Genomic DNA, 20,659 nt, shown 5'->3' with positions numbered 1-20,659 from the left:
CCTCTCAACGTCTTCTCAGTGCGTGACCCAACTTCCTTGGGGGACCCTCATGTGCAGGCCTTGACGGTGCCTGGGACTCTCCGTGGGAGGATTCCACCTCCTCCTCCTCCCTGTGCTTCTTTGGAGCCTTTGCCTGGATGTTTCTGGCCTGGTAACACAGGGAGAGTGCTGCATGTTGTCAGCAATTCGACGGAGTGAGTGGCTAATGTCCCTATGTACCGCCAACAGCTCAGCCAGTGTTGCCTCCATCCGTCCAAGTTATCGTCGTTGACTGACGTGTTGCTGGGCCTGCTGGTCTTTTAAAGCGATGAGGGCCCCCACTCCCTGACTGAACTCCCTCTTGTCCCGCCGGTAGTCCTCCATGATGTTTCTGACTCACTGGCGTCACTGTTGGTGGGGTCAGGGTCCTGTTTTAGCCTGGGACTGTGATCCATCTTCCCCCTGGTTGGGGTTAGATTGCGCACGTTGCCCTGCGGGTGTGAGAGACAGACAATGGTAATGTTATTTATTGGAATCTGTACTTTTCATGAACATTGTCCTTATCACTGTTACACCTGCTTATGATTTTGCTCACTGTTCACTTGTGATGTCACATTGATCTGTGTTCATGACTCATTTCAATGTGAGGGTCTATTTACAATGAATGGCACAGCCAGACATATCAGCAGGGATTTGGCTGTCATTGTGCACCACAGCTATGCCAGCATGGATGCAAGATATTAACACTGCAGATCACCATGGTGGATGGATATACCTAACTACTACATTACCCATCTGGTCCATAGTAGTGGCACAATGCTGGAGTTGGGTTGCTGGTACTACGCACATCCCTCAATGCTTTGTGTGGGCCTATCTGCAAAATGCTCTGTCAATCCTTACGTCTGCTTCAGGCATGCACAGGGTTTTGATGCAGCATGCGCATACAAGTGGCATAGTGAAATGTTTAATATTTAATTCCACCACTTTTGGGAGGTGTTGCTGTGCCGTAACGGACAGCCACTGCCACCCACACCACAACCACACCACAACCAGTACACCTACTTCTGGCTCAGTGCTTTAGAATGGTGTACATCTCCCAGGTGCATCACCTTGCCAATACCCAGTACCATTGCACTAATATTTGTGGTTTCGCTGCATCAGTAAGGAGTTGCTACGGCATCGTGATATGAGTGCAAGGGACTTGAGAATCAGCACTGTGCATTTCTTGCTGAAATGATTCATCTGATCTTGATTTGTTGTGTTACATGACGTTTGTGACAGTGGGGCACTACATTGACTGGTATATTTAGGTAAGGGGTGGGTGTGACAGGCTGTGCTGGTATTTGGAGTGTGAGTTGCAACTGTGCCTCACTCATGGTGTGGCTGTCCCCCCATGGAGCATGCAACCATGACTGTGGTTGTGAGTTACTGTGCAAGATATCTGACCTTGTTGTCCTAATGTTAGTGTTTGCACTGATCACAGGAGGGCCTTGTGCTGCATACACCAGGGCCCAGTGTCAGCTATGTTGACAGTACTTTCTCACTCCCTGTACAATGAGCAAGGTCCATGTGTGTGTACCTGGACCATATGGGGTGTGTGGGACACTGCTGTGAGTGATGTGTTGCTATTACACTATAAGGGCTGTCACAGGTTAGGGCTGTAAATATACAAACAAGTAGTTGTTTTGTGATGATGATTGTGCCCCCCCTTTCACTGAGCACTGCTTGGAGTCATGTCCACACCCCCTCCTATGTCTGGGCACTGCTGGAAGTTCTACGCACACCCTCCTCCTATGTCTGGGCAGTGCTCGGAGTCACATCCAGCCACCCCTCCTATGTCTGGGCACTGCTGGGAGTCCTACGCTCACCCTCCTCCTATGTCTGGGCACTGCTGGGAGTAATATTCACCCACCCTGTCATGTCTGGGCACGGCTGGGAGTCCTACGCACACCCTCTCCTATGTCTGGGCACTGCTGGGAGTCCTACGAACACCCTCTTCCTATGTCTGGGCACTGCTGGGAGTCATATCCACCCACCCCTGTCATGTCTGGACACTGCTGGGAGTCCAATGGCAAACCCTCCTCCTATGTCTGGGCACTGCTGGGTGTCATATCCAGCCACCCCTCCTATGTCTGGACACTGCTGGGAGTCAAATCCACCCACCCCTGTCATGTCTGGGCACTGCTGGGAGTCCTACGCACACCCTCCTCCTATGTCTGGGCACTGCTGGGAGTACTACGCATACCCTCCTATGTCTGGGCACTGCTGAGAGTCATATCCAGCCACCCGGCCTATGTCGGGGCACTGTTGGGGGTCCTACGCACACCCCCCTCCTATGTCTGGGCACTGCTGGGAGTTCTACATACACCCTCCTCCTATGTCTGGGCACTGCTGGGAGTCCTACGGACACCCTCCTCCTATGTCTGGGCACTGTTGGGAGTCATATCCACCCACCCCTCCTATGTCTGGGCACTGCTGGGAGTCCTACGCACACCCTCCTCCTATGTCTGGGCACTGCTGGGAGTCATATCCAGCCACCCCTCATTTGTCTGGCTAATGATGGTGGTCCACCCATATTACCTGAGTTGTTTGTATACTCACCAGGCTCCACGACTCCTGGAATTCCATGTACTTCCACCGGTGGTAGCAGGGCCATGACTTTCTTCTCCCAGGGCTGGAACTGTACTGGTCTGCGGGGACCACCACCTCCGGTGCGGTTAGCGTTATCGTACTCCTCGTCCATCTTGCGCTTGACCAACCTCCGCAGATCGTACCACCTGGCCTGACAATCCTTCCTAGTGCGCCTGATGGGTGCAACAGCATTCACCCTATCGACAATCCTATCCCACATGTGTGTTTCCTTCACTATGCTGGTCTGTCTGACCAATGTACCAAACAGCTGCGGCTCAACTCTGATGACTTCATCTGCAAGGATCTCCATCTCCTAGTTAGTGAATTTTGGATTCTTTGGTACAGTCATGGTGTGGGGCAAATGTGAATGGGGGGTGATTGTGTGTATGGATGGGGTGTGTGGGTCAGAATATGGGTCAGAATGTGAAGGGGGTGTGTGGGTCTGAATATGATTGTGATTATGTGTGAAGGTGGATGTGTGCAGTTGTTGGTGTGTTGTCTCTGTCTTAAAATGGTATTTGCAAAGGCTGATGGTTTGTGGGTGTGGGCCCCTTTTATTGGTCCATTAGTGGGTGTGGCTTATTTTGAATTTGTGGGTGGGAGTGTCATAAGTGGTGGGTCTGAGTTGGGCCCTCTGTTTGCCATTTTTGATCTGTCCAGGACATTGCTTTGTACACAGGAGATATGTTTATTGGTGTTGTGTGACTCTTTTGACCAGTCCTTGTGCTTTTTTTTTTTTGGGTTACTTGTCTGTTTTTTTGACCGGGGGGTTCGACTCGTACTTTATTGTGTAGTTCTCTCATACGCGACGTATTTACGGGGTATGCGTGCGCTTCTTTGAGGGGGGCTTAGAATCGTACTTTATTGTATAACTCTGTCATACGCGACGTATTGGCAGGGTACGCGTGCACTTGGTTGATGGGGGGTTCGATTCTAACTTCATTGTGTGGCTCTCTCATACGCGACGTATTGGCAGGGTACGCGTGCGCTTGGTTGATGGGGGGTTTGATTTTTACTTTATTGTGTGGCTCTCTCATACGCGACGTATTGGCGGGGTTCGCGTGCGCATCGTTTATGGGGGTTCAAATCGTACTTTATTGTGTGGCTCTCTCATACGCGACGTATTCGCGGGGTACGCATGGGCTTGGTTGAAGCCTTACTTTATTATGCGGCTCGCTCATACGCAATGTTTTCGGTACAATTTGCAGCTCATACGCGACGGCGTTTTCCTGTACGAATCGCGGTTACGTTTTCCGGTCAGGATCGTACTTGGCAGGTCGTACGCCATGTTTACAAATCATACGGATCACTAGTCGAGTCCGTAAACATTCGTACAGAATCTTAAGAAAATGATCGTACCACGCAAATCGGACGTTTTTTTATGGATCGTACGGAAACGGCTACAAATACGAAACATAAGATATTTTTTTTTCCCGATTCAGAATTGACCCCTATATGCTTGCAAAAAATAAAATAAAGATGTAGCGATGTATATATTGTGTTGTTATGCTCATTTTAGATATTTTATTTTATATTTTTAAGTATAAATTATTTACCTTCATTTTTTCAAAAAGGGGAAGTTGTTGTACCATAAGAAATGTATGAAGTGTGCAGTAACTTTGAGTTTGTTATGAGCGAGCCCCTGCTTTGTGAAGCGAGCTCAAATGCCAAAAGTATATGCATTCTGGTTGTTATGTTTCCTTTTGAGTTTCTGCTTTATGGCCCACACTGCTGTCATACATCAGTTGCTCAGACGTCATTGGGAGTCAGGTGCATGAGGACAGCCTGCATGTGGGCTCCTTATTTATTACATTGTACATCACAAAATATATGGTGTATTTATTTCCGCTTGGCTATCGAAGTCTCTATGTAGCAAATCATTTTACTGCATGCCACAGGTCTAATTTTTTTCATTCTGGCTTGAAAGCACAGTGGTAGCCAGACCTTATGTAATCAACATGAAAATAGCTTCAAGAAGCACTACTGAGAGAGGGCTTTCAGCTCCACCCACACGTTGATTTACATAGTTACAGCTATTGATTGGGTAGAGGTTGCCTGCTTCCCCTGAAAAAGAATGCTTGTATTGAAATTGTTGTCTTGCGCAAAACTTTTGCTCAATCCACCAGGTCCGAGTTGATATTGTTAAACCCAATGATCATAGTTATATCTATATGTCAATTATGTTATGTAAAGATTACAAGCACAGTAGGTATGGCATATTTACTGTGAAAAGCACTTTTTACAATGAATAGCCCTTTAAGGGTGAGATGCTATTACACTGTGTTAAAGCCTGTGGACAGGTATTGTGTTACATAGAATGTCACAGCTTACTGTTTTAGGCAAGGGATTTGGTGGTGGACACCGCCTCTGACAAACCATGAAGGTAGAAGATATATAGGCTTTGGTCATCCTTCTTCACCCTTTTAAGCAGAGGTTGTGTATTGTTTAGCCAACTATGGGCTAGATGTAGGTAATTTTACCACTTCTAAAATACCGAATTTTTCCGATTCGGTATTTAAGAAGTGGTAAAATCGAAGGGGGCACATGTAGGTATTTCAGAATCTGTAAATATTTACAGATTCTGTAATTTTACCGAATCTGTAAATACAGATTCGGTAAAATACCGATTCTGTAAAGCATGCTCCTACATTAGAAAACCCTAATACCGGTCGGAAACGGCCAAAATCGGCCGTTTCCGACTGGTATTAGGGCTCCTACTTCGGGCCCTATGTGTATTTGTATATCACTCAACTCACCCAGGAGAGTATGCCAGGAGGGTCTGCTGGCTCTAAACCAGGAGATCTAAGGGCCAAGGAAGGGTCGGGGTATAGGAAGAGCCAGGTCTTCAATTTCTTGATGCATTCAGGAACTGAAGAGGAGGCTCTGATGTGGAAGGGCAGGTCATTCCAGACTTTTGTATTGAAGTAGGAGGAGACACAACTTCAAGATCTGGTACCACATATGCAGAGCATGCAGGGGTAAGAGTCTGGCTGAGTGGAGGTGTTCGGTAGGTTTGTAGACGTTTATACGGTTGTTGAGGTATGTGTGGCACAATTTTGTTTAAGGTTTTGTAAGTATGTTGTGAGGAGTCTAAAGAATTCTTGTTTGTGGTTTGGGAGCCAGTGGAGCTCTTTTAGGTGCAGGGTGATTTTGAGTGTGAGGTAGGAATTTGAGGGTGAGCCTGGCTGTTGAGTTTTGTATGGTCTGAAGTCTTATGGACAGTTGAGTGTTTTGTTTTTTTTGGCACATTTATATAGCCCGAACTCGACCTGAAGTTATTGGAGCACTTTACATGAGCACCAGTTACGTTACACAAAGACACATTCATTTATTTTTATTTTTTTGGTAGGCACGGGGAGATTAAGTGATGTGCCCAGAATCACAGGATGTGAGTCGACCCGAGGCTCGAGCTTTGGTTTCTCAGCTCCATAGTCTGCAGTCTAGCCATGAGACCACATTCTAGCATAGACTACATTGCTGTAGCCAAGCTTACTGGTGATGAGGGAGTAGGTGACTGCTCTGTGAGTGTTGGTGGGTAGCTTTGGAAGATCTTTGTGAGCATCTTTACTGTGTGCTCACTTGGCCGCTTATGGTGAGTTGGTTGTCAATTACTATTCTGAGGGTTTTTTTGCATTGGGTTGCCAGGAGGAGTATGAGTCAGAGTTCTGCAGGCTACCAGGTGAAGTCCCAGAGTGAAGATTACTACTTCTGTTTTGTTTATGTTGAACATGAAGCAGGTGGATTCTAATTAGATTTTCTATGGAGTTGCAATTGTATGACTGCATGTCTGATGTTTGCCATATTGAAAAGCTTAACCACAATTCAGTAGGCCGCAGAGAAAGGCTGTTTAATTTGGGTAACGTTATGCTTGATGCTATAGATCTGAGCTGTTTATTATCATTATCAAATGTAATGATAAACCCAGTAAGGCTGAATTATTTAATATGCAAAGCATATGACAAAGCGTTTGGGCATTTATGAGTAGAGTGTTAGTATGCAGGGCTAGTCAGTAGACAGGAAATTTGTTTCAGTATCTCACAGATTCAAAAGTAAGCAAGGATTTTGGAGTCAATTACAACTGTGCAAAACCCAATATAGTAGAAGATCTCCACTTTGGGAATTCTAGTTGTGCCATTTTCAGAAGGGTTGTATGATTTTTTCCAACTGTAATTTTGTATAGATTTTAAATTGTATGTCTGACTGATGGTGGACTTGTGGGAAAGCATATGGTCCAATCAGTAGGCCCGAGTTAGTTAGGGTTGCAATACAATGAGGGATGATATCATCTTGATTGATTCATTAGGAAATGCTATGACAGGTACCTAGGTCTGATATTTTTATGACAATGGGTGACAAAAGCCATAAACCTGTAGAATGTATTGTGAAAAGCATGTGTTAAAACCAAGAGGTCTTTAAGGGTGGATTAGTATTACACTTTCTTAAAGCTTGCAGACAGGTATTGCAGTAGGTGTAATCTCTCAAATTACTGCAACAGACAACGGTCTGATGTTAACACATCCTTTAACAAACCCTGAGAGCAGAAGATTTGATTTTTGATCATTCCTGTTAACATGTTTCAGGATGAGTTGTGTATTGTTTGCCAACTGTAATTTTGTACATAATTTTCCAATTCATGGTTGTATTCCTGATGGTTCATTTGGGGAAAGCTTATTGTCTAAAAAGTAGTTTTGGTGACAAGTCAATGATACAGACTACAGACCTGAATAGGTTCATTTGGAAAGGTATGCAAGATGCTCTAATCTGTTTATTATAAAACTTATGATGAAAACATTAGGCCTGATGTATTCTTATGAGAACTTTATGTTAAAGCCAATTGGCCTTTCTAGCAAATGCTACTACCCTGTGATACAACCTACCTACTGCTATTTTGTTCCATGAAATCTCACAATTTTCCTTTGTAGGAGGGTGGTATTTGGATCCCACAGACACACCCTAAAGAGGTAGAAGATTTGCACTGTTCTAATTGTGATGCCACTCTACCAAGGGTTGTATAATGCTTTCCAAAATGTTATCTTGTACATATTTATAAGATAAGGTTTCCCTTGTGGGGCCGTTAATACTCAATGTAGCAATGGCCCTGGGTATGCAGAGCCCGGTATTGTGATATCCTGGGCATAGATCATGAGCATGGCCTAGACAGGGTCTGTGCCTGCTGGACCTGGATTTTGCTGCTGAGCCTGTTATCAGCCGCAGGATGGGAAACAACAATGCACCACTATTGTGGATGTTGTGGGTCACCCATAAAATAAGCTGGCCATCCACTTGGACATTTATGAAAAACAAGAGAGAGAGTTAGGACAGTATGTAGGTCATCCTCGTCCCCATGTAATTATGAATTAAACAACTTAGACAATCCTCATGGATGTGGCTAGTCAACACTGTAGTGTATAGAACCACAAGGGTTTTTAAAAGAACCCTCCCACACCAACCTAGTTGGTGTCATGCTACATCATGGGTTACCAGTTGAGTAGCCGAATGCTACACAGCTGTGCTGTGAGACCTGACTACAGTAGAGTATTTTTTTATGTGCTTTCATGTGATAGTGATGAAGTGTTGTGGTTGAAAACTACCTCTGGGAAACTCACTACTAGCTACTTTATTCCAAGTGGTCCAGGGTATATTAAAAATAATGAGTAGATAATATTCCAAGGCTTGTAATGTGTGTCTTAATATTAATTTAGTCTACATGTTTCAGCTCTCAACAAAAACTTAAAAGGAGATTTCTTCAGGACCTCTCCACAATAAATATGAGTAAAAAGTGAAAAAAGTGACTGGTAAAAAGATTTTTAACCATGTGTTAATGCATTTTTGCACACTCGCTAAGGTGTGCTTTTCATGCTTAGTGGACTGACCGTTATTCAGGTCCACTGGCGTGCGTGTACCTGTGTAGAGAAATAGGACAAGACAATACAACATGTAACATATAAAAATTTAGTACATTTGTATGTTTATACCAATTTCATTCTGTTAATATCCGTGTGGTTACAGAAACATTTGGTGTCAGACACATGTTTAATGCCACTCATACACATGTTATGAATGCTTGTGTCCGCTTTGGTGGGCATGCCTGGTCTCTTTGGTGGTGGGTCGACTATCAGTGTCAATACGTGATAGTGACCATTATCGGAAGCAAGTGACCGCGTGGAGCTGGCTGAAAAGTGCTGAGCACGTGCAGTATTATCAATAACATTAGCGGTAAATGTTTGCTGTGGGCTTGAAACTGCCTCTTGTGTGATTGCTCATAAGTAAATCACATGTTGATAATTTTGTTCTTTACGCTATATTCTTTGTCGATCTGTTCCCGGGAGGGGGAGCCCCTATTTTCACACACTGAGGGAGAGTCAAAAAAATTAGATTACTAAATCATGTGGAGTTACATGAGGGCTTTAAAGTCACAGAGTCTTCATAAAAACGGAAAAGTCTTACTTCATCTCGGTGCTCGCCCGCATTGCCACCAACTCCGGGGTCCTCAGGAACAGGATGTGTTCCAGGCCGGGGTCGGTGCACTGATTTTATGTGTGTTTCTGGCACGGGGAGCACTTCGTGGTAGTTACATCATGCGCTATTACGTGTCCCACGTGTACGGAGAACTAAACCGCTCACGATTGATAGCTCAGGTGTACGGGTCGCATTAAAGCAGTAGGTGTACAGTTAGTGCTCGGTTCCTCTTTGGCAAGCTGTTTGTGAAACAATTTTTATTTAAGCAAAAAACTGCTTATTTAAGCAAAAATTGTATTGAAACAAAAATTATTCAAACAAAAATTCTTATCAAACATTCCAGAGATTTGGGTCGTTATTGAGGAATCGGAGCATTCTTAGTGATCAATTTCTCATTGGAGAGGTTATTTATTATTCAAAAAATATGTCAAAACAACCAAGGGATTTTGACGTATACGAACCTCAGAGGAGCTGGGGTGATTTCAGTCCCTGTCAACTCATGGAGGCTTTAGTACCAGTTGGTCACTTTATAAAACTAGTACGAATTGAAAAAAGTGCTTGATAGAAAGTACGAACTAGTACGAATTGGAAAAAAATGATTGGTAAAAAAGTACTCGGTAGAAAAGGGGTGAGGAATGTTGTACACCTAAAAGGTGTGAATAAATTGTCAAGACCCATTTAATGTGACAACATTAAGGGTTTTGTCCTTCTGATTTCTGTCTGTGATGGAGATTCCCCTACCTGTGATTTACCTGTGTGGAAGAGAAGAACCGCTCCTAAAATTCCAGGATTTTTTTTTTTTTTGTCCTCATTTGCCGATACCCTAGTATAAAGAACAACCTCCAACCACCACAACACCTCCGTAACCAGCCCTCGGATGTGTTAACATGGCACGGACCCAGGCACGCAAAAGCTATTATTGGCGGGATGAAGGGATTCTTCACACAACAGGGAGACCTAGATCTCTCCATCTAGACGTATTAACGCCTGTTGGACCAGCCCAAACCTGGGAAGACCCTTCAACCGGTCCATGGAGTAGGAAACAGGCATAATCATAGGACCCGGGGAACAAAAAAAAAACAAAAAAAACAACCCCGGGCATTCTACCTCCAATTTACCAAAACGTCCCAAAAAGCAAGCTTTTTCCTGCTGCAGGATCTGGCCAGGTCCACCCTAGAAACCTCGTAGAGCGATGTCAACGATCCTGAAAAAGTTGGGGGAGCCACGTCTACCCAAAACCTGCAAATCTGTCTCCTAGCCAGGAGGATTGAATAAAACAGAAAGGATCTATCCTGCCCAGTGATGCTATCATCTAATCCAAAGATAATCAGGGGAAGAGAGATATGCAATGTTGTATTAAGCATAGAAGACAGAGCCTCCAACACCTTCTCCCAAAAATAGCTGATTGCTGGGCAGTCCTTGAACATGTGAACATCCGAAGCCTCCGGCAGATTACATTTGTTACAACTTTTCCCATGTTGATATTTAGTTTCTGGGGAGAAAGGTATGCAAGATGTAGCGTGAAAAGGTGGTTTCTTTTCAGCCAAGCTGGTTTCACAAGCTTGTTTAGCAAAGTAAATGAAAATTGCCACTTCGAATCCCACTGATCTCCCATCTCTCTTGCCCATAATTACTCAGGGAGTTTAAAATCTCCATCTATGTCTTCTAGAATCCCCCAGTACCAACATGCAACCTCCTTGCCCCCCTTGGTCTCATGACCAATAAACTTTCCAGTTGACTTTCTTTCCCAATGGGGACCCTCTTCCTAAGCATTGCCTGAGCCCAACTAGTTAGTAGTATATACTTAAAGGTAGAAAGGTGCGGTCCGACTTTCTCCCGCAGATCCTCCCAAGAAATCATGGAGCCTCCTGCCACCAACTCTCCCCAGGACAAAAAACCGGCCTCTTTGTTAGGACCCGCCAAACTGTCTTTAAGACACGCTGGAGCTCCAGGTGAGTCCCACAGAGGTGCCGCGTCAGAGAAATAGCCGAGCCAGCCTCTTCCTAATTATAGACCAGCTCCTCTCCAGTGATTGAAGAGTCTTTAATGTAACTTTTTTGAAAAATTTCTGGTCTCCAAACTTAAAAAGAAAGCCAGCTGGTGGAAGACCGGCACCTTCTAACATAGCTCGAAACATTCTTCCCCTAGCATTATCCATTGGTGTCTTTAGGAGCATTCTAGAGTAAGATAACTCAAATGCCCAGGCGTAATACTAAAGGTCAGGCAGCGTCAACCCCCCTTTTTCCCTCCTCCTCCTCAACTTCTTCCACGCCAGTCAAGTGGCTCCATATCTCCAGACAAATGAAATGACATCCTGTTGGCACTTCGCCAATTGTTTAGGGTCAAAAGCCATTGGGATCGAATTAAACAAAAACATATATATAGGCAGGATAGACATTTTAACTAAGTTAGTTCTCCCAAAGATGGATAAAGGGAGGTGGTTCCAAGCCTTAAGCTTCTTCCGGCATTCATTATGTACTCGCTCCAGATTTTTAACGGCGAGCTTATTAATATCTTGAAAAATTCTGATGCCTAAATATCGCATTGAGGGTACTGTCTCAACCAGAGTAGTAGTGGTATTCCAGGCCATAATTTCTGTTTTATCTGAGTTTATCTCATATCCGGAAATCTTGCCAAACTCTTCAGCCCTCTTGAACACTGTGGGGAGAGCCTGGTCTAGGTTGGATGTCATTATGAGGATACCGTCCGCATATAGAGCTACCCGCTTTTCCCACCCTCCGAAGCTGAATGATGATATGTTTGCTTCTTCTCTTAGAGTCTGATCAAAAGGCTCGATATAAAGGTTGAAAAGGAGGGGGGAGAGCGGGCAGCCCTGCCTTGTTCCTCTAGAGATACTAAAAGGCTTTGTCAGAAGATTGTTCACAAAAAGCCTGGCCGTTGGAGCTTTATAGATAAGAGATATCATATTACAAAAATTTGCGGGTAAGTTAAATTTCCTCATAACTGCAGCCAAATAGACCCAGTTGACCCTATCAAGGGCCTTTGTCGCATCCAACGTAAAGGCGGCAAGCGGGAGAGAAAAAGTGGTAGCTATATCAATTGCACTCACAAGTTCTTGAGTGAGGTCTGATAGCTGTCTACCCTTAATGAAACCTTTTTGGTCATCGTGTATAATTGTTTTAGCCACCGCCCCCAGTCTGTCCGCCATAATAGCAGCGAAGATTTTGTAGTCACAATTAAGAAGTGATATCGGACGGTACAACCCACAGTCCCTCACGTCCTTCCCAGTTTTGGGTATTAAAACCACGGTGGAATCTTTCCAGGAATTAGGTGGGTCCAAACCTTCCAGAAAAATGCTATTAAAAACAGAGGTCAAGACCGGCGCAATCTCTCCACTAAGGGCTCTATAAAGTTCCCCTGATAGCCCATCAGGGCCTGCGGCCTTCCCCCGACTCACTTGCCCTAGTGCTTTGTTAACCTCCTCCACCGAGATCTCTCTCTCCAGGATCTTACTCTGCTCAGTTGTGAGCTTAGGAGTAGAGATTGAGTTCAGCCAAGCCTCACACTCCAGAGTGTCTACAGCAGTATCCTCTTTATAAATGGCCTGAAAAAAATCCTGAAAGGCAGCGCCGATTTCTAATTGGGTCAGCCGCGGGGAAACTTCCCCCTCCACCTTAATCTCCCTAATATAGTTCCGAGCTTGGTTAGCCTTGGTTTTCCAGGCGAGGATTTTCCCCGCCGCCTCCCCAAACTCAAAATGAGAATTCTTACTTGCCTCCCACTGTTTCGCTGTTCTGCTCTGTAAGATGCCTTCCAGCTGCGATTTTAAAGCTCCTAATCTTTCTCGATCAGCTTCCGTGCCCATGTGATCCCCCAAAGTGTGTTCAACTGCCTTCATTTCCAATTCAAGATTTTTAATGAATTCATTATATTGCTTTTTCCTATACGAAGATCGACTTGTTATGCACCCCCTCCAATAGGCGTTCAAAGTATCCCACAAAACAGAGATAAGAGCTGTGTCTAAGTTGGCTTCTAAGAAAAATAGCGTTTCTGTCTTGAGGAAGGAAACTTCCTCCTCCTCCAATAAAATTCCAGGATTAAACCACCATGTGTAGTACAGGATGTGTTCAATATTGCCATCTTCATGTTTACTTTGTGTGGAGAGGACTAGACCCATTGCAAATTTGTTGATATAGTATAGCCATATAATGGCAATAATGTGCTTATGTTGTATTCTTAAAAAGGCATAAATAAAGATTTTTTTTTTTAAATCAGTGCTATGACAAAAAACTATGACCAAATAAGCAAAGATAAATACATACTTTCAAAAGAAAAGTTCTCTCACACTATCCATATCACTCTTGGGGATACTTAGATTATATCTCTACTCTTGCAGCCTTTTGCTGTTGAAGTCAACAAACCTTTAAAACCTACGGAGCAATGACTGGCACCTCTACTGCACATTGGGGAGAAGAGAAGTTGCCAGCTTCTTAGTCGAAACAGCTCCGTTAGTCGAAATTGGTAACAAATATGTTGCAGCTATTTCATTTGGAAGCATTTCATTTTCGAATTGTCTTGAAACCTCCCACTCTTTGCTGTGATAAAAGGGGTTTGAAGGTCCCATGGTCATCACCATGGCCTTCCATTTGTCTGATTTGAAAGCATCATGCCATCTTCATTCTAATTTGTGTGCGGATTTGATCAGTTGTCACCAGGCACAGAAAATGTTATGTTTATCTATGAGGCTGTCAAAAGCTTTTTAACATTACCTGTGAAAAGCTCCCACAATAGAAAAATTTGGTGTGGAATGTAGGTTGGAAAAAGAAACACCTGAAGAAATCCACTATATTGGATCAGCAGCCAGATACCTCGTTTTTCTACCCAAAGAAATTTCCACTGCCGGGTTAATTTTATTCAGCTCAGAAAGGGTCCTTTTAGCGCCAATGACAGGCGTGGTTTTCCACAGTAGACTTTAAAGAAATCGTCATCAATACTTCACAGTTGTATAAAGGCATCATTCTATGTACAGACCTTGAAAATAAACAAGCCCTGACACATCGCAGCCAGCCCTATTGATCCGTGTCCTGCTAAAAACACACCCACACACCCACATGGGCTCTGAAGAAAAAAAACTGTGAGACGTTATTCCTGCTTTTAACTTAACACGAAGAAAATATATTATAAAAGCGCAAGACCTATTTAACTTCAAACTTAGGGGCATATTATCAAGACAGGCGATAAAATTATCGCTGTTTTAGCGGCAGAAAACTGCAGCTGAAACAGCGATAATGGGCTTGATAATATGCTCTATGGAATTCCAATTGAAGCCCATGTTAGATGTCCTTCACATTTAACATGGGCTTCAATTGGAATTCCATAGAACATATTATCAAGCCCATTATCGCCGTTTTAGCAGCAGTTTTCTGCGTCTAAACTGCGATAATTTTATCGCCTATCTTGATAATATGCCCCTTAGTTTTTTTGCTTCTGTATACAGTTTTATTTTTTCTGTTTTTTTTTTGCTTTGGACGCTCGCAATCACAACCTGCTATATTATGTCATATCAATTTAGCCTGTATTATTAATTTTTAGATTTTAATTCATTTTAATCCAACATAATATTATTACATTTTATTTTTCTCATATTCCTGTATTGTTCTGATTGCCATATAATTAATAATACATTTCAGGTATTGTTTGCTGTGACAAGTGAGATGATTTGGATACATTTCCATCTGTATTTGCCTATTCCAAAACGCTAGTGAAACAATGATGAAAACATTGGGTGAGATGTAGGACACCAAATACTGGTCGGTAACGCCGATTTCGGCCGTTACCGACCGGTATTTGGTATGTGACATGTAGGGGGCCTACAATTTACTGATTCGGTAAAATACTGAATCGGTAAATATGCAGAATCGGTAAATCTAGATGTAGGTGGCACTGAAAACAGTGCCACAGGCCCTTAAGAATTTGTTATTTACCTCAAAATAATATTTTGTGGTAAATAACGAATTCCAGTGTAAATGCACATCTGTGCATGTACACATGTGCCATGTGGCACACAAACATGCCCTAAGGGCATGTATGTGTGTCACATGGCACACAAGCCAGAATCAGGGGTGCAACAGCGTGTCAAACTGACACCCTGCCCCCCTTGACAGTTCGGTAATTTTACTGAATCGGAATTTACCGATTAGGTAATTGACATCTTGACTTGAGGCCCATAGGAATAAATGCCAAGTACTGAATCAGTAAATACCGATTCGGTAATTACCCAATCATACTGATTCGGTAAAAATTACCGAATAATTTCCTAAATCTCATTTACCGAATCTAGAATACCGAATCGGTAAAATTCGGTACTCTAGAGTCGGTAAATGAGATTTACCTACATTGGGCCCATTGTTTTTAATAGCACATTGTCCCTGCATCCCTCAGCAGAACCCAGCTATAATATGATATCTCTAACATGTATTAGGGACCACAGTTAATTTTGCTCCTTGTGACAGCAAGGATACGCGAAAAGGTTTAGCGATTAGTTATGGATTACTTCGCAAAATGTCTTCAGGCACAGTTATTAGTTGATTTTTAGAATTTCTTTTGGATTACGTCCAGATTGATTTGCTCGCTTTTGTTTTTAGGTTTTTGCTTGTCCGTTCAAGAATTTTGAAGTGAGAATAGATCGAAAATATCTTAAAATAAATTTTTCATATTGAAGCAAATCATAATGTTCCTTTGTTCTGATATAAGATATTTAAAACAGAAACAAAACATGCAGTTAACTACATAATACTTAGTAAAATATATCATGAATACTGTTACATGGGTTTCAGTTTGTGAATTTCCATGAAGATTGAGAAATATTGGAACAAATCTTACCTGAGGAGAAACGAGGGTCACAGTTTGGAGGTTCATTAATTACAATAATAGTTAATGTATAGAAGGCTGTATGGATTGCGTCATTATCTGTAGCCTCAATCAGCAAAGAGTATATTTTAGCATTATCAGGGTTGTCCAAATCCAACTTCCTCAGAAGAGTTAAAATTCCAGTAGCTGATTTAAAGGATAAAACACATACACGGGTTAATGGGAAATTCATATTTAGAAAGAGATGAGTGACAGGTGTGCATCATTGAAGGATACGGTTCACCATTCATTAGTGTTAGTAACAAAGTACTGCAGACGTAATATACCTACTTGTAGATGATGGTCCATACACAAGAATCACATCTCATGAGGTCCTTCTGAACCAATAAAATACTAGTCACCCCCATTACTAGCACTACGTACTCCTCCTTCTAATATGTACTGCCTAATTTCAGATCAGCAGCAACCTGTAATGTGAGTATTGCTGACTTAGACATTGAGCAACCTGGACCTCATATACCTGACTGAAAGCTGGTTGCATGTATTATTTTACCAAGCACTGGATCAGCTTGTCCAACCTGAAACCCCTAGTGCGCACCTGGACAGAGCTGTGGCTTCGACTTCTCCCATGTTCTACAATGCATGACATCAAATTATACTCAAACTCATTTCCAAGTACATTGGAGAGATGATGCAAACAATGGACACTTTTTCCCCTCTAAACATGAAAAGACAAAAAATCAAAAACGTCAGTCAATTGGCTCTGTAAATAACAAAGCAAGGGTAAGGAAAGCTCAACAAATTTAGCATTAAATCCCCCTCGTCTGAACCTAACAAAAATCTGAATTGAAAAAAGCAAATACAAGAAGTTAGCTTTCACATGGAAATCTAGCTACAAAAGGGGCAGACCAACCAAGCTATAAATTGCCTTACATACTTTTTTGAGGTCATTATCTATTTTTCCCAGATAAGAGGGGATAACACATATGTCCAAAGAAAGATGAGAGGAATTCTATTCCTCCTATATAGAGTAGGTTAAGAATAAATAACTCGCTCTCACACATTCTCAAAATCTTAGCTCAACATTGCTCTGAAACTAAAAGCTAAGTGGTCCACCTTCAGAAAATTCACCCAAATTGAGCTGTGCAAGATAATTGGGAAACATAAACACTCCTCCCACTTCTCTGAACCCATCTTCAACTTGCTTCTCAAGAATATGTATGTCCTTTATAACTTCATATTGAGTCAACCTGATTAATACCTCACTGTCCCAACAAACAGTCCCCAGAATGTGTAACAATTCACATCTTGGTCACCTTTTTAGAGAGCTTCATAGAGTCCCAGCTAAAATGCTACATTGAGAATATCAATTCACTAGATGAGATTCAATTAGGTTTCAGACCAAGTTGTGAAATGGAGTATATTTGATGATGCTTTCTGCATCCTATAAGAAGATAAATCCTGCCTCCTTATCCTCCCCGACAAAGACAGTGTACTAACATGTGTTTTCCCAAGGTTTGAGAACTTTCTAGATGGCCTTGAGCCTCAGGGGCCACATCTGATCTAGCTACATCTATCGAGCATTAAAAATCATGTCCATCTGAATCAGTGGTTCTTGTGACACCAGCTCCCTCAACGTCTGCCTCCTTGCCTCCTTCTGCATAGCTACTCCAGACCTCATGTGACTCCCGAAGTTAAGGCTTCGTGTTCTTCTTCGAACTTCAGACAAGCTGAAGAACTAGGCTGATAATTTTGGACTTATCAGTCACTTTTGATAGTGTCTTATTCAGCTCTCCTATCCAGGCTGTTCAACCTTGAAACCAGTAACATGACTCTAGGATGTTTCTGCTCCTTGTTTAAGAGAAGAAAACAATCTATGTGTACCCTTTTCTCTCTCAAATCTCACACATCTTAATTGTGGGCTGCCATAGTGATCCTCCCTGAATCCCATCTTGGACAATGTGTTTGTCTTTGCTTTAGCCTCAGTAGTGCACAGTTTTGGTTTTTATACTATATCAGATGCTAATGACACAAAAAATATAATCTCCCCATGAAACAACCTTTTAACCACGCGGTTCAATGGGACAGTTGCATGTCAACTGTAGCCAAATGTATAAGAGAAAACTGTTTAAAAGTCAACACAAATAGAACAAAAGTGCTAGTCTTCAGCAAGCAATCTGTGCCTTGGTCTCCTGCCTGGTGGCAATTAGAACTGGGTCTCGCCCTTACTCCAGTCAGATCTCCCAAAAATATTCACTTCTTTACTGATGACGATCTTTCATTTGTCAAACACATCACAAAGATCTTCACCTTATTCCTTATCACAACCAAAGGAACAGTAATCCAGGCACGGATTACTTCTTGACTGAGCTATGGCAGTTTCCTTTCTTGGCCCTACCTGTCTACTTGGCGCAATGCCTTCAATTTATCTAAATTGTGGTAGCACAACTTAGTCTTCTCCATAAATCTCTTTTCTCTCATTATCTCTGGGAGATTCACTGGCTGCTGGTTAGGAAACGTTCCATTTTTAAATCCTTATGCATCACTCGTCGAGCATTCAACAGAAAATAATCCATGCATTTACTAAATACATTTGAGGTATACAGTCAGTCTCGTACTTTCTGCTACTTCGTGCATCAAATGCTCAAGATTAGGTGGATGCTGTTTCTCTTATCTTAGTACTAAACTTTGGAATGAACTTACTCCCCAGCTCAGACTCTCGTCTTGATGACTTATCTTTCACAAGCTAAACACCTGGCATTTTATTCAACCATCCTCTTCTTTATTCCAGGTCTCCACAACATCTGCTGCATTATGCTGATCCAATGCCAGGACACACATTTTGAGTATCTGTCACATTATTCAAATTGTTAACTTAATATACTAGGGGGCAGATTTATAAGACTGTTGCGCCTCTTTGCGCCGCAATTGCGTCACTTTATTTGACGCAACTGCGGCGCAAACAATGCGCCCTATTTACAACATGACGCATCTAGGAGATGTGTCACGTTGTAAAGCACTGCGCCATAAGGAGGCGTTCCTGCACAGGGGGGGCGTTCCTGCGCAGGAACGCCTCCTGAAAGTGGCTGAGTGAAATCTATGAGATTTCACTCAGTCACTTTCAGGGCAATGCTGCGTCAAAACCCTGCGCCTGCTTGAAGCAGGCGTAGGTCTTGATACAGCATTGTGCACATGGTGTACCCCCGAGCCTTGCTGGAGCTGCGTCGCGTTTGCGACGCAACTCCAGAAATGAGCCACATTTCCGGCACAGATGCGTCATGCATCTGTGCCGTTTTTGCACCATGGTGCGCCGCATAATAAATGTGGCGCACCATGAGTGGCGGAGCTGTGGCGCACTGTGGCGCACGTTAACTGGCGCATCCCTGGGGATGCACCAGTTAACATAAATCTGCCCCCATGTATGTATCCTATTTATACATACCAGGGTTAATATGAAAGTGTTGCATTATCAGAACTTTTGAGTATCTGTCACATTATTCTAATTGTTAACTTAAAATACTAGGGGGCAGATTTATAAGGCTGTTGCGCCTCTTTGCGCCGCAATTGCGTCACTTTATTTGACGCAACTGCGGCGCAAACAATGCGCCCTATTTACAACATGACGCATCTAGGAGATGTGTCACGTTGTAAAGCACTGCGCCATAAGGAGGCGTTCCTGCACAGGGGGGCGTTCCTGCGCAGGAACGCTTCCTGAAAGTGGCTGAGTGAAATCTATGAGATTTCACTCAGTCACTTTCAGGGCAATGCTGCGTCAAAACCCTGCGCCTGCTTGAAGCAGGCGTAGGTCTTGATGCAGCATTGTGCACATGGTGTACCCCCGAGCCTTGCTGGAGCTGCGTCGCGTTTGCGACGCAACTCCAGAAATGAGCCACATTTCCGGCACAGATGCGTCATGCATCTGTGCCGTTTTTGCACCATGGTGCGCCGCATAATAAATGTGGCGCACCATGAGTGGCGGAGCTGTGGCGCACTGTGGCGCACGTTAACTGGCGCATCCCTGGGGATGCACCAGTTAACATAAATCTGCCCCCATGTATGTATCCTATTTATACATACCAGGGTTAATATGAAAGTGTTGCATTATCAGAACTTTGGCTTTATTGCTGGTACATGTATAGGTAGAGAATTTAGGAGGCTGAATGAGGCTAACTTTCTGTCAAAATCCTAATACCTCTAGTCTTTCTTTGTAGCTCCACAGCATTCCCAGTTTCTGTAGGCTTAATGGTCTCCCTTTATGTTGGAATTGATTAATGCAGCACTGCAGTAGCAGTTGGACATAAAAACTGGACCTGGGCAAAATGTACACTATGCTAGAGAAATAAACGGGTTTCAGGTACAAATGTATAGCTTATTTGCTGTACAGACCTACCACAAATGCACACAAACTACAGAATGTGAGAAACTGTTGAAGATTGATGCTTTTGTTTAAAAGTGTCCTTGTGCCAAAAAATAATACCTGACTTCTTGATCCAATAATATTTTTTTGTTTTCAACTATTAGTACCATCTTATCTATACAGTCACTCTCACTATTAGAGGACCTTTGGATGCTACAGGACTTGTCCCTTCCCTTGAAATTTGTATCCTGACTCTCCTTCCTTCCTCTGGGATATCTTAATTTTGTTTTACATATTATTAGTTATTCTGAAAAGTGAAGGGATGAACCATGACAGGACATTAAAGGAAAGATGTTAATTCTTTGGAAACACGCTCTGTACTAGTTTGCATTAATCTGACAG

General features: G+C 43.0%; 1 protein-coding gene across 1 annotated transcript in view; it reads right to left on the bottom strand.

The window, feature by feature from the left end:
* Positions 1-20,659, bottom strand: part of LOC147751482 (cadherin-related family member 4-like) — an 866,423-nt gene that overhangs the window by 550,572 nt on the left and 295,192 nt on the right. Inside the window, exon 8 of the mRNA XM_086938604.1 lies at positions 15,913-16,086. Within this exon, the coding sequence (XP_086794730.1) occupies positions 15,913-16,086 (174 nt within the window). The remainder of the gene's footprint in view (positions 1-15,912; positions 16,087-20,659) is intronic.

This window comes from Lissotriton vulgaris, chromosome 1_1 (genome assembly GCF_964263255.1).
Source record: "Lissotriton vulgaris chromosome 1_1, aLisVul1.2, whole genome shotgun sequence".
In the NCBI taxonomy this organism is placed as follows: Eukaryota; Metazoa; Chordata; class Amphibia; order Caudata; family Salamandridae; genus Lissotriton; species Lissotriton vulgaris.
Note: the sequence above shows the minus strand (reverse complement) of the source record. Positions and strands in the feature narration are given on the sequence as shown.